Raw genomic sequence first — 15115 nt, forward strand, 5'->3', positions numbered from 1 at the left:
AGCATATTGCATTGTGGGTCACTGTATTTAGTGCAGTGTGCTATGTTGCATGGTTATTATAGTTAACTAAAACCAATAAAAAAAGTTATAAAATTATTTTTTCATCTAGTTGCCAAGACTACATTTATATTTTTTCAGTTTAACTTGATGTACTAAAATAACTAAAAATGTATGAAAACTGTGTATTTAAATAAAACAAACACTAATAAAAATGTACACACAACAGAATTACTAAAACTTTAAGTAAAATGATATATTAATATAGACTACAATAGTATCTCAATAAAACTAAACCAACACTGCTGTTGGCACTTCAGATCATCCAGATATGTAATGCGTAGAACACTTTTTCAGACTGCAATAACAGTATGAGTAGTACTGTGCTTTTCCAAACATAACCAAAAATGCTGAACTGAGCATGTGCAGTAGATTAACTCCAGGAGGAACTGTAACCCAGAAAAAAAGGCATGCATCAGTAAGCATATTTAGATCATCAAATGGGCACATCTGTTTAGAGAGAAGGACACTGTCTGTACTGGATCTGTACTTCCCTACTCTATGTAGAGCATTACACTCATGGTGGTGTTTAACCCTGTAATTTAAATTGTCACAACACATTGTTTAGATGGTATAATTATGAATGTAAATGTGTGTGTGACTGTGACCCTTCTGACTCTGTACTCTCTCTCTCTCAGTTGTGTTATGACACACATTGCTACATTTGTGTTGCCAAATCAGTTTCACTTGAACCACAGCCAATGTAGAAATGTCAAAACTTGAAAGTGAACTTTGAAAGTGACATAATAATAATAATACAACTACAAAATAAGGAAGGAATTTTATGGTTCCACCCAGCCATTTGGGGATGGATCTATTTTTTAATTTATTTTTCTCTTATGCTCACTAAGGTTGCATTTCTTAGATTAAAATGACAGTTAAATGTTTTTTTATTATTATCAATACTGAAAGCATTAGTTTTGCTGTAACAATGTAAAAGTCTTTGCTGTCACTTTTGATTAATTAAATGCATCCTCGCTGAATAATAGTATGAATTTCTTTTTAAAAAAAGTATAGTTCTTTACCGTATATACAAGCTTGGAGACCTCAGCTGAATTAGTATGTTTGTCCCCCTTTGTTTATTAGACATAATCAATGCTTTTCATTCAATGCAATGCATGCCTAAAGGGAATTCTGTCATCATTTACAGTACCCTTCAAAAGGTTGGAAATGTTTATTTTAGTTTTAAAGTTTAATTTGTTAAGTGGTGTAATGATGCTGAAAATTCAGCTGTCATCACAGGAGTAAATTAAAATTTTTAATTTATTAAAATAGAAAACAATTCTTTTAAATTGTAATAATATTTCACAATATTACAGTTTGTACTGCATTTTCAAATAAATAAATTCAGCCTTAGTGAGCATAAGAGACTTCTTTCAAAAACATTTAAAAAATGTTATGTTTCCAAAATTTTGACAGGTACTGTATATAATCATGTCAATCTTCCATTGTTGGTAGTCTTAATGCCACAATATAGGCTACTTCAAGCGAAATCGGAGAACAAACTGGTGCGACGTCATCTCTAACCAAATCAAAAGTTAATTTTGTGTTTGTTTCGGGAGTTCGAAACAGCTTGCCGAACTATTATGTAATAGGTAGGTGTGGCTCTGAGGCTGACATGGACGTGTTTCTGGTCCATTTCTTTTGTTCAGTCCCTCGAGGTTGGACATCTGCGAGTAAAAATATGAGCACACTGAAGAGCCACTTTATAGAAAATGAAGTTGTAATTCCAATAGGAAGAGATGCTGACACTGTCTTTTCATGTTAAATACTGTAAAACTGTTTGCTTTTTAACAATCTATTGTATAAAGTGGTATAAAAATAAACGTGACGTGACTTAAGTGGAGTGCCGAATTGCAGAGCTCGATGCTCACTATGATCAGATGCTTTCTTGACTTCTTTTTTCTCATCGCTGTCATTTTTGTTGTGTGTTTATTTTGTTATTGATACGAAAGTGCGCAGAACATAATTAACACATTCATCTAAACGTCGCTTTCAGCAGCATGGGTGATGTCGGATATTCGCTAACAGTATACCGCTGCTCACGTATTTCCAACTTCCTTTTTACCCAATGTGAAGAATGAAAAAGGACTTCGCTGTGACTATATCGGGGCCTTTACAGGAAATGGTCTCACAGATCAGATAAACTGTAAATGTAATTGCATGCATGTAGAAGTATAATCTGAATGATCTGAATGTCTTGTTGAAGAAGTAAGACCGTTGTTTTGCTTGGCTTTTGGGAACCTGTATTGTAAGGTGTTAAATAAGTTTTGAAAAATGACAAACTTTTAACTGTGTGATTTCTGTTTCTTTAGGCATATGGCTCAGGCTGTGATATCGTGATCCTCGCAAGTGATTTTGAGTGTGTTCAGATTATTCCTGGAGCTCAGAATGGAAACATCCAGGTGGGCTGTGTGGAGTGCTCTCAGCAGCTTGGCCGGGTAAGACCATACTATATTTCTTGACATTACATTAATGCTTATAGAAGACATTTAATCTAAAGCACTGAACAAATGAGGAATACTATAACAAAAGCAATCCATCATGTGCCTGTATTCGGTAAGACGATATATCACGATAATGAACATGCATGATATTGCTATCGTAGGCACTTTGAAAAACTTTATACATTTTTGTGTATTGCTTTATTGTATTTAAATGTTCAGGTCTTTTGGTTTCAAGAAAAAGTTATTAAACCTGTTATAGTATGATGACAATTTTCTTTTTCAACTTATTTCAATATAGTGATAAAACTGTATACCGTGATAAAAGCTTCAGGAATTATCATGAAAATTTGATACCGTCACATGACTAAGTGAGACCGTAACATGAGCAGTGCTGCTGTATAATTTTTTTTTTTACTATTTTAATTACTACTGTACATATTCCTGAAAATAGTGTGGAATATTACAGCATATTCTTAAAAAATATTAAATCCAAACATGAATTTGTATGTGTCATATATGCAGAACTTATGTTAAAGAACTTATTTTGAAAAACCTTTACAATTTTTTAATCACAAGTACATTTAAAGAATCTTTAATAGAGTTATTTATACAAAATAATTGTATAAATAGGTCTTTATTCAAAGTTGAATTTTATAAAATGTTTGTTTTTATTGTATTGTTTGTTGAATATTGAATCTGGATCTGCCATGTAATAGCATGTGAAGCTGACATTGCAAATACACTTAAATACAACCAACATCTTGAAAAATATTCCTCAAATATAAGTATAAAAAATACACAATGCTACTGTAAAGAGAAACTTCTGTAACACATTTAAATTATAGTACAAACCAATATTACTTAAACGCAAAATGTACAGTACCAAACACTTAAACTGAGTGCACATTACCAGTGATGATGACAAGAGTAAACATTACTAAACCAAAATATCAGGTTTAGTTGATTTGGCTTGTATTTCAAAATCTGCTAACAAACATGTTAATGGATAATTAACTGTTTATGTTTTCCTGTATTTTTGAGTGGATTTTGAGTAAATGTTGTGGACTTGTTCATTCAAGTGCAGTGTCGTTGTACCAAAGTCCCTTTAAGACAAGTCATTTTACTCGACGGCCATCTTTGAAACGCCTCTTGCAGCTCTTATCTCTTTGAATAGGGAAACATCAAAATCTCCCAAACTTGTTCACCAAGCTTGTGATTCAATTTCATATTTGAAATCTCCAATGAAATCTGACAATAGCTGTATATATTTTGTTTCTAAACTCTCGAATCAAGCTTATGCGCAGCCCTAAGCGCGTCTCAGAACATGACTGTTTCTATAGGAACTGGAGCTTCTAACGGCAGCTGCAGTGATGCGATAACTTCACCAATTGGTGATTGGCTCTTTTATTTAGAAGGCGGGACTTATTCCGCCATATTACGCGTTACACTTTATCCCATTCATAGTAATACGAGTGTACCGTGTTTCTATATATAAAGTCATTGGTTGTACATACTGTATATATCAATTGCTGTAATTAAATGTGAAGTGTACAGTTCTCCAAATGAGTTGCGCTTTCACCATCTGTTCTTGGATGGACAAAATAAAGTTCCGCCCCAAACTCGCTTAAGCTAATTGCTGTGTCAGGCTGGTTGGAATACTTAAATGGGTCATATGATGATTTTTAATGTTTTCCTTTTCCTTTAGTGTTTAATGTACAGTATCTGTTTGTGCATGTATACGATTTGCAAAGTTACAGTATAAAGCTCATAGTCTCCCACAAAGGGATTTTTATTCCTTCAGACCAGACCATGCTCCAGACCTGTTACTTCCTCAAACGTCTGTCACAATATGAAATATTAGTATAATGCCCGCCCAAAAGGCATGCACAAAGAAAGAAGGTGAGGCTTCAGTGAGGAGCAGCGTTTACACGTTTGGGGAAATCAACTTGCAAATTGATTTAAAAGCTGGAATAGAAGAGAGAAATGTAACAAAACATATAAACTATATAGTCCAGTCATTTTAAGCCAAAATGGGGGTCAACCTTGAACAAATTGCAACAGAAGCAAACTCAACCTTTTTTCATAAAATGACTGGACTAATATGACTGTCTTCATCCACCCTCTAGACACTGGCATCTGTCGTTGATGAATAGACATTATTGTGGATCTGACATGCCACAACTCATTCCTGACATAGTATGAACATGGATAAATGAACATACATCCAGTTATCTGCACTGACTAGATTTTTTATGTGATTTTTGTTTTTGTTTTTATCTTTGCCAATGGTGCTCTTGTATAATAATGGCAATTTATTTTTTTAGATTGCTGCGTCTTACGGAAATACTGTTTGTATTTTCGAACCAATTGCTTCCAACCCAAACAAACGTCACAAGGTGAGTTTCCAGTGGAGGACAGTTGATCATAGATCAATCATGAATCTTTAGTGATATACCCAAATATATATGCTTCCTATATTTTCCTGAGAGCACTTTACTGATTCTAAATAGTCATATTTTACTAAGATATCTTTATATTAATGACATTTAAATATTTTTGTGTAAACAGTAATGTAGTTGTTTTTGTTTTTTAAATGAATATTTGTTACATTTATTTCCTAATAAAGCACTCAGTGCAGCTGATCTTTTCTGTTGTTGTGTTTTTAAAGCAACTGAATTACCAATGGCAAAAGACTGGTCAGTTCTTCCTCAGTGCTATAACCTACAATCTTGCCTGGGACCCCCAAGGTTGGTGTAAAAGATACACTTTGTTAATGGATGAACTAAATATGTTCACTAGTGCCCTTTTTGCCATTTGCATTTGGACCCTCTAATTCAATAATAAATTGAGAAGATATTTTTCTCTGACTTAAGTGCAACCTCTGGATTCATGTTTGAATAAGCATCTTAAAAACGTGATGCTTCTATTGAGATTTGAAGTGGTGAATGGGGCAGACATTGTTTGTTATATACATAATTCCCATACTTTCATTTGTGTTATTTTATCATTTTGACTTCACTATTATTGAAAAATGAGGGGAAAATAGTAATAAGTGTAAGTGTAACAATATTATAGAACAAGAAGGTTTGTCCAAACTTTTGATTGGTGGTACACAAATATGTATGTGTAATTATTACATCTGTTTGTCGTGTAGGCAATCGTATCTTGGCGGCGACTGAGCGTTTGCAGCTGTGGGCTCCTCCTACTAGTGACACGCTGATCGAGGAAGAGGAATGCCAGCTGAATGATGACAGAGCTCATGAGCTCATACTCAATGATTGGAAGTGTGTCTGGCAGTGCAAGTGAGTGCACCATTACTTATACACACTTCTGTCTGCATACTAAATCTTTAATGCCGATTGTCTGATTTACTGAACGTTAAAGCACATTTGATGAATTAATGTATTTAAAAGGGTCACATGATGGAAAAGAATGCTTTTGCTCTTCTTAAATTAAAGTGGCATGTAGGAATATGTAGGTAAACTGTAGGAAGGGTTTTTTTGTGAGGGGACTGCAGGGGGTTCATAAATTGATGCTAATAATTAAAAAAAATTTAAGCTAATAATTAAGTCATAATGTCAATTTAAAATAAATAAATCATTTTAAAATAAAAACAATCAAAATTAAACACTAAGGAAGATGGAATTGTTTTTTTTAACTACATACGTCAGAGAACCATGGACATGCAAAATGTGTTAAATTATTGAAATATTAACTTAAAAGTTTCTTCCCGTCTAAATTGAGAAATCATCGTGATTTGAAAAATCATAACAATTAGCTTATTAGCATATGGTGGCTACCTTTACATATCAGTACATATGCAGTAACTTGGCAAGAGCACTGTCACTGCCAATCATAAAATTGATCTATTCTGTCTAATCTGTGAAATCATCATTATTGATGTGGTGTGGATTCCGCTATTATCTTAAGAGTTTCAATTTAAAAAAAGTATGGTTATAATCAGGGCCATTGGGAGATGCTGCAAAAGACATGAGACGTGAGCCAAACGGTCAAGCAGGCCCATTTATCGCATGTTTACATAGAATAACAATGGAAAAGTAATGCAGTGGAATGGCCCCCGAACATGAACATGCAGGTATAATGTGAGCCTTCAAAACACACACCAATTTAGAGGACATTTTAATATTTGCCTCACCAAGTGCACAGAAATTTGTGTTTGTAAATTACTTCCATCTTTGTGTTTTTTGTCTCAGGACTGCTGCTGCCGTTCACATCACTCAATGGTCTCCAGATGGAGAATACTTCGCCACAGCTGGAAAGGTACCTCGTCATGTTCTATATCATGGTGGATCCATGGTGGACTTCAGTTGTTCTTAAATTATGCTAATTATTAATTCCCTTACAGAAATTTTTACCCTTATAATGTGTAAAATAAGACATTCTTTTGTACATATATAAAGGTAGAGCCCTATCAGTATTGGAAAGCTAATTTATATGAGTAGCATTGGAAGCTATGGGTTCCAACTAGTTAAACTACAATCAGGGTACACTTTTAAACTAGTAGTTAGCTACACTATAAGCTATTAGCAAAATGTAGCTAACTATATTTAAGCTATTTAAGGGAGCAATATCTTTATCATACCAGTATTTATCTGGAATGGAATCCTGGATATCAAGTAACAAAATGTGTAAGTATTAAACCGCATTTGAACAGATAAATTGACATACAACTACTAAAATGATGAAATGCCATAAAAAACAATGCTGAAGCAAGGATTTAACAAAAACGTTCACTAAAAGATACAAAATTTTGCTTAAGAAATGTGGTGCTTTTTTTTTTTTGTACCAGTTCATTAATACTTGCCAAATGAACTGATTCCCTAAATTGGACTTCGCTAATTGAGATTAACTGAATAAAGGAGAGTGTGACATGCTACGCCTGTCGGAATAATTATGTTTTACTAGTAAAGATACACCATTTTAAAACAGCTGAGCCATTGTAATGCTACTGGAAAATGTTAGTGTTACTGAAAATGTTAGGATGTCTACTTAACGTCATCCTCTCCTCGGGTCATTTTGACCCAAATTCATCGGAGTGGTACAAGATCTTGTCAGTTTTGTCACACTTGAAATTGGAATACACACACACACACACACACACAAAATTTGACTGGATTCAAGGAGTTTTTGTGGTAAAAATAGTAACAAATCCTTCCCTCGTGTGTCAATTTGACCCACATAGGAATGAATGGGAAATGGGGAAAATGTTTTTGGGATAAAGTAGACATCCTCGCTAGGCACAGTGCAAACACACATCACGTTGATTTCCCTTCCTCTCCGTTATATATAATTAATACTGCAAGATTCCATAGAAAAATATGAATTGTCGTATCAATTTTGTTGAATCAATTTTGATTTCATGGTGATGTTACGGCCTAGACGTCCCGTGTCTCACACATTTGTGGATCTCACTGATGTAGTTGTCGAATTACTCGCACATGCACTTTAGTCCAGACGGACACAAAAATGTATCTGTATGTAGACATCTTTGGTCTGATGATGATAATTATGTTGTGCAGACTGTCCACCAGCCAGAGCCAAAAACAGAAAAAAGAAGTATACTTTTGGCCTTATTGTTAGTTACTCACTGATCCTAATGTTGGTTTGATTCAGACCCTTAAAACCATTTCTCTCCCTCACGCTCAGGATGACTGCCTGCTGAAGGTGTGGTATCCCACCACAGGATGGAAGTCTGCAGTGGTGATGCCAGACGTGACTGATAAAAAGGTCTCAACGGTTCATTTCTCATTCGTGTATCTGGCCCATCCACGTACGGTCACAGGCTTCTCCTGGAGGAAAACCAGTAAATACATGCCCAAGTATGTCAAACACACCCACAGACTCCTTCACTGATGCTTGGGTGTAATGCTAGCAATGTGTCTAGTAGATACGCTGCAAATTGTTTTTACAATGGTAGATATATTTGTATAGGGGTTGAATTTAACTGATGTGCAGTCACAGCTGTACATTTATTGACTATTTTACAATGACTTCAGATGTGGTTAATTCAGTCAGTTGTAGAGTCATATATAAATAAAGAATATATAAATATATATATTCCCTATATATAGGGAAAGGCCCTACGATACGATATAATCATGATACTTGAGCCACGATACAATATTATGCATTATGCTGAGTATCGTGATAACATATTGCGATGTATTTCAATTTATTACCTTTTTTCAACTGCAAATCTCCCCCAACGGAAAACTGTCCACATCTATTTTATCTAATAAGATAAAGTTCTCATTCTGTTCATTTCATATCTTCTTATCCATCTCCTTCACCCCTTCCTTGTTATATTTAAAGTTTTGAGATATTTTTAATAGAAATAAAAAAAAATCACACTCAATTTCTGTGTATTTGTTTTTTAAAGAAAAATAGGGTTTTAAGTAGTTTTACAAAGAATGACCTTACTAACACCCTAATGAACAAGTCAAAGGTGACCGTATTCAGTTATGAAATGTAATTATGTGCTGAATCATATTTATATTGTTGTTATAGGCAATACATACATTTGCCATTAACAGCATATACAGTGTAGAAATGGCATTATATAGACAGCTTCTTTGATTCTTTCTAATCTCAAGTGGAAGTTTAGTTGCATCGCATTTCCCAGCTGGCTTGCATTTCCGTGTCAAATTAACACATTTAATTAACACATAAACATGGACTGAGCAGAGCTTAGGGTAAAATTATGCACAATACTCGCAATCGCAAGCCGAAATTCACTCCCTGAAAACATTGATACTTGGCGTCTGTCCATCCATACAATATCCCCATGCAAAATATTGCAATACTAAGCTGTATCGATTTTTTTTTCTCATTTCATTTAGTTCAGACTCCAGCAAGTACAATAAAATGTCTTTCGCCGAGGCGCTGCACATTTAGTAGTGCAGGAAACACTGCTGAGATTTTGGTTGGCACCCACACTTAACTCACACTGTGAATTCCACCCATGAGTGTGCATTTCTCATTGTGTGTGTATGTCGTAGGGGCTCTGTGTGTAACGTGCTGCTGACGTCCTGCGCGGATGGCATCTGTCGTCTGTGGAGTGAGACCCTCTTGCCTGAGGACAGTCTGTTGGGGGGGCAGATCTCAGAGAACAGCACCAGTATCAGCACCACTCTGCCAAACGTCGCTCAGAAAGACAAGATACAGCACGCTCTGGAGGTCAGCATGGAGAAATGCACATGCTCAAACAACACATAATAAAACGATGCAGGGCTGAAGTATCAGTGCATAATAAAGAATAACACTCTTGGCACATTAGCTGGTTTTCTTGTTAATGAACTACTCCTTGCTAATTATATGTACACCCCACACCTGCAATTTGGTTAAATAATCACATTGTTGATTGGGTTTGCATTGTTAATGCATCAAATCATATCTGGTTAGATAAAAAGGTAATTTTATTTAATTATATTGCCGTTATTCAGAAGTAGTGAATGATTTTTTTTTTTTTTTTTGCAACAGATCTCCTCCTCCAGTTTTCATCTTCAGTAGGATGTGTGAAAACTGTACACTTTTGTCTCCATGTAAACCAAACACTAACAATCAGTACTTGTTGTGTCCTAAATATTTTTTTGCTGCCAAGAGTCTGATGATTTTTAAAGGGATAGTTTACCTAAAAATCTAAATTCCGTCATCATTTTCTCACCCTCACGTCTTAACAAATCCATATTACGTGTGATAGTAGGTTGAATACAACCAACCAATAGTAATTTCAAACTACCTAGCTTCAAATTGTTTCAAAGCTATGGCAGAGGGGAAGTTTTCTCTGAATTTTGGTCTGCTCTTCACACACATCTAGCAAATGACAGACTTGACTTTATAAGACGTGGAATATAATGCATGAATTATATGCATACTATTATTGTGCTTTTCTTGTCCTTAATTTAATTTTAATTACATAACATTGCCTTAGAAGAAAAATAAATAATCTGGGCTTGGAACAACTTGAAGGAAATAATGATGAAATTTTCAGTTTTAGGTGAAATACTGTGCAATAATTTAATGGTGCTTGGAGAAGGTGCTTGAGAAGTCTAGACAGAATAGTGTGTGAGTTTGTGACACCTTTAATGTATTTGAATTAATATTGCATCTTCAACACACACACACACACAAATACATACACACACTCACCTGTCTCCATGTGTCTTCTTGTAGACCCAGATGGAATCTGCATTTTCTGCACTCATTTTGTGGGGAAATCTTCAGAATGAATTTAATCACACAAGATGAAGTGTATTTACTGGAGCTGAGAATACAACTCAATTTCATATCAGCTTGCTGTATGTGAATTGTGATTGTGAAAAATTGTCTGTCTCCGTTCAGTCTATCCACCACCTCAAGCACCTGCGGAGGGGCCGCAGAAGATCGTCCGCCCTGGTGGCCCACACTGAGCTGCTGCCCAGCCAGCTGGGGTCCCACGAAACCCACCGCCACATCTCGCACCACGCCAATGCCCTCTGCCACTTCCACATCTCTGCCAGCATCAATCCCAACACAGGTGCACATACACACACACATACTTGGGCTTGTATTCATGGTTTATGAAGAAACAATTGTGTATAACTGCATGGAGATTACAGAGTAAACATGGTTTATGAGGACATTTCCTCTGTCCTCTTAAACCAAACGGCTTAACCCTGTAAAGACTGACATATTAAATAATAGTCCGAAAATCTTTTTTTTTTTTATATTTATTGAACCTTTTGACAAATATATATATGTAATACCATATATATAGGGCTCAATGCCAGTGGTTCAGATTTTTTCTTGCCCTGCCACTGTTTTCACTGGCCCGACCACAAAAAGTAAGTAAATAAATAAAATAAAATAAAATAAAATAGGCCAAATTTTTTTGTTGTTTTTGACCCATGTTACTTAAGAAGGTTATGACTCCAAAAACTACTAGCCTAACTAGCCTACTAGCCTAACAGATATACATTTCAAATATTGTTAAAGACAAGTCAGTAATAAAATAAGAACAAATAATCAAATTATGAGCAATAGCACAAATAAATGCAATAGACCATGCATTATTTTCAGGTACAGAAATTGAATAAAGTAATCAAATGCAAAATAACACTGTATAGTTTTCACTGTATAAATTAAATATTGATAAATAAAGTTGCAAAAGTTATTCAGTAAAGGGCAGTGAGTGAATTTCTCTGTCTTTTGTTGTTTGATTAACATTAATGACATGGGAGGCAGCAGGTTCATTAGGCTGCTGTCCCTTTAAGACCGAATGCACGGATCCAATATACTGACACACAGGTTTTATTTCTCATACATTCACTTAAAACATAAACGACATAAGCGTTTACATGTTTACTGTGCATGCTCGCCAAGACTTTGACATAATTTTGTGTCAATATGTCTGTTCAAGTGCAAGAAGAAGAGGAGGAGAACTCAGCTTTCTGGGAGTACCGAATCGAGTCTTCTTGCACTTAAAGATTTAAATTGGCAAGCCTTAAAAATGTGCAAATCATAAACTTAAAAACCCCTAAAAACTAAAAGGCATTTTATTTGCTAAAAACAAATATTAATCAGAGGGCAGAAGGCATGTAGTAGATTGTATACAAGAGCTTTTTCAGTAACATTTTAATCATGTTGATAATTTAGAGGCCTTAATTTTGTGTATCAAATATGAAAGAGTAGACTTTTTATAGGCTTTATAAAAACATACTAAACATTCATAAAAAATAAAAAAAAATACACACACATGGAGAGCAGCTGATCTTTTTCTCTGTCATTAGATATCCCTGCAGCGCTGACTGGATCGGGCCTGTTCTCCGAGGATGTCAGCGGAGGGTTTGTGGTTCACTGGCTGAATAATAAAGATCTGAGCTTCACCACCTCCATGGACCTTTTCATGCAGCAGCTGCGCAAATTCTCCGAGCAGCACCTGGAACAAGCCACTGAGGACTTTGAGCAGGAGGGAGCTCCCAAGTTTGACTTCGGTACTGCCTTATGAATAAACCTTTTAGCATATAGATTAGCCTTAAGATAACAGACGTCGGCTAAATTCATGGGGTTTTTAACCATAGCTTAGTTACTATTGCATATTTATACTGTATTATGTGATCTTTGTGTTTTTGTTAGATCTCGATGAGATGTCTGATAAGGGTTCGTCAGAACATGAGGAGGGAGATCAGGAGGGAAGCACCAAGGCCTCTTCTCCAGGCTCAAGCAGCAGTGTTCCTCTGCCCTCCGTTTTGCTGGAACGGAAGCTCGAGACTCTCATTCTAGAGTGGAACAAGAGTCCAGACATGCTCTTCACCATTCACCCACACGACGGATCCTTCCTCGTCTGGCACGTCAAGTACCTGGATGAGTTCATACCTGGCATCTTCAGACAGGTTCAGGTAAGACACTCATGTTTATGACTAGTGATGCAACGAAATATGTTTTGTTTTTGGGTTTTTTACCAAAACTGAAATTAAAGTTAAAATTTTTACTAAAATGTTTATTTCATAATACATTTAATTAATCACATTTATTTAATAATCAACACTTAAATAAAAAACTGTCACTTAAAGTAAAACAATATAATTGTTTCTACTTCAATTAATTTTTGAAATATAACTACACTTCATTTTGTGCTATAACTAGTGATAGAGGAAGAGATGATCGGTTCACGTGTGCTCTGCGCTGCTGCTTCAACTGAAGCAGCAACAGCATTCTTTCACGCCACATTAAAGAGTGTCAAGACAACATTTATTGTTATTAATTTCGACAGAATTTTGAATGCTCAGACTTTTTCATATTCATGTATTTGTTTAATAATAGGGTACAAACCTTATTGTGTTTATCGGATGGTAGGTGTGCTAGAAATAATCTTTAATGACGTTTTGTTCACGTATAAACCGAGCACAGCATAAACTAAAAGATCTCGTTTCATCGAAATGAACGAAATGGACACTGACAGTCAAAACGTGCCATTGGAAAAGTGTTAATTAAATGTCACTGTTTCTGTCAATGATTTCAGCCCTCCAAAAATGTTGGTGCATCACTAGTTATGTCATCTCGACCATGAGCTCATTAGCAAACAGCCACCCGTATGTGTTATCGGTTATAATCAGGGTTTGAAATTAACTTTTTCCACTGGCCAATTTGGCTACTAAATTTTTAAGTTACCGGCCATTCAGAACTTCTACTAGCCAAAAAAAGAAGAAGAAATTAACCAGATTAAATACGTTACAGCTTTTATATATTTTATATATATATATTATATATATTCGCTATTACTTCAATGCAAGTGAACAAGCACGCCGTTATTTGTTGCTTAGTGACGTGTGTGTTCAAGTAAGCCAGAAATGCGCAGATTCTGCGCAATACGCTGTATTTAATATATCATGATGATTCACAAGTTGCGTATTTGCGCTAAATCCACGCAGATTTGGCTTACACAAACTTCCCCAGCAAAGCGAGTAAACATAGTAACACGCCAAATTGGCTAGTGATTTGACAGTGTTACCCGCCAAAGTTAATTTTTACCCGCATTTGGCGGGTGGGCGGGTGTTGATTTCAAACCCTGGTTATAATTAATTCATATATTACATGTGCTTATCCAAAGTATATATATTTTTTCCCCCTATAAATCTTCATACCTTGTCAATGAATAAAAAAAAAGAAAGATTTTCAATTAGTATGAGGTATGGTGTCAATAAGTATTCGTTCATAAATATCAGCCACCCTATACTTACTAGATGTTGGTAACAGCCATTAAAAAACTCATATTGGCCAACCACTAATAATTACCCTGATAAACAAAATAAAATCTATTAATTTTCTCTTTCAGGTGTCGTTCTCCTCTCGTATCCCAGTGGCATTCCCCACGGGCGATGCTAACTCCCTCAGTAAGAACATCATGATGTACGCATGTACGTTTATGGACCAAGAGAGCTGCAGTGCTCTGGAGGAGAAGCGAAGTGAGCGGCGGGTTCCTCAGAGCGCCTCTGCGTCTGCGGGGCTAGGTGGTCTCGGACACTCTCTTGCTGCTGTCATCGGCCCTGCCGTCATGATGGTGTCCAAACACGTGGATGGCTCACTCAACCAATGGGCTGTGACCTTTGCAGAGAAGTCTGCCTTTTCAAACGTCCTCACAGTTTCGCACAAGTTCCGTTATTGCGGACACCGTTTCCATCTCAATGATTTGGCTTGTCACACGGTCCTTCCTTTGCTGTTAACATCATCACATCACAATGCACTGTTAACTCCGTCCTCTGGAAGTATTGATGGAGATCAGATTGGGGACGTGGCTCTACAACCCACTAGGCCAATGAGAGGCGTTCCTCGTAAACAACTGCGAAATGCAGCCACACGTACGTTCCACGACCCGAACGCGATCTATAGTGAGCTGATCCTCTGGAGAGTCGATCACATTGGCCCACTGTCCTGCACTGGGGGTGTGTCCGAGCTCGCACGAATCAACTCTCTCCACACATCCGCATTCTCCAATGTGGCCTGGCTGCCAACACTTATCCCTAGCTCAGTGCTCGGTGAGTGTAACACTACAGCTGCTTTTATACCAACCTCCAAAACTCAGATCAAAGTTTTGATTGGTATACATTACTATT

The 15115-nt window shown here is 36.1% G+C and overlaps 1 protein-coding gene across 9 annotated transcripts in view; it reads left to right on the forward strand.

The window, feature by feature from the left end:
* dmxl2 (Dmx-like 2) overlaps positions 1–15115 on the forward strand; it is a 73187-nt gene that overhangs the window by 11410 nt on the left and 46662 nt on the right. For all 9 annotated transcript variants that reach the window (XM_084123706.1, XM_084123711.1, XM_084123708.1 and 6 more), the window contains exons 2-12: positions 2373–2498; positions 4829–4900; positions 5173–5251; positions 5659–5806; positions 6719–6785; positions 8172–8344; positions 9524–9701; positions 10866–11040; positions 12293–12496; positions 12639–12901; positions 14338–15037. In XM_084123706.1, coding sequence (XP_083979832.1) covers positions 2373–2498; positions 4829–4900; positions 5173–5251; positions 5659–5806; positions 6719–6785; positions 8172–8344; positions 9524–9701; positions 10866–11040; positions 12293–12496; positions 12639–12901; positions 14338–15037 — 2185 coding nt within the window. The remainder of the gene's footprint in view (positions 1–2372; positions 2499–4828; positions 4901–5172; positions 5252–5658; positions 5807–6718; positions 6786–8171; positions 8345–9523; positions 9702–10865; positions 11041–12292; positions 12497–12638; positions 12902–14337; positions 15038–15115) is intronic.

This window comes from Abramis brama (genome assembly GCF_963993115.1).
Source record: "Abramis brama genome assembly, chromosome: 9".
Classification (NCBI taxonomy): Eukaryota; Metazoa; Chordata; class Actinopteri; order Cypriniformes; family Leuciscidae; genus Abramis; species Abramis brama.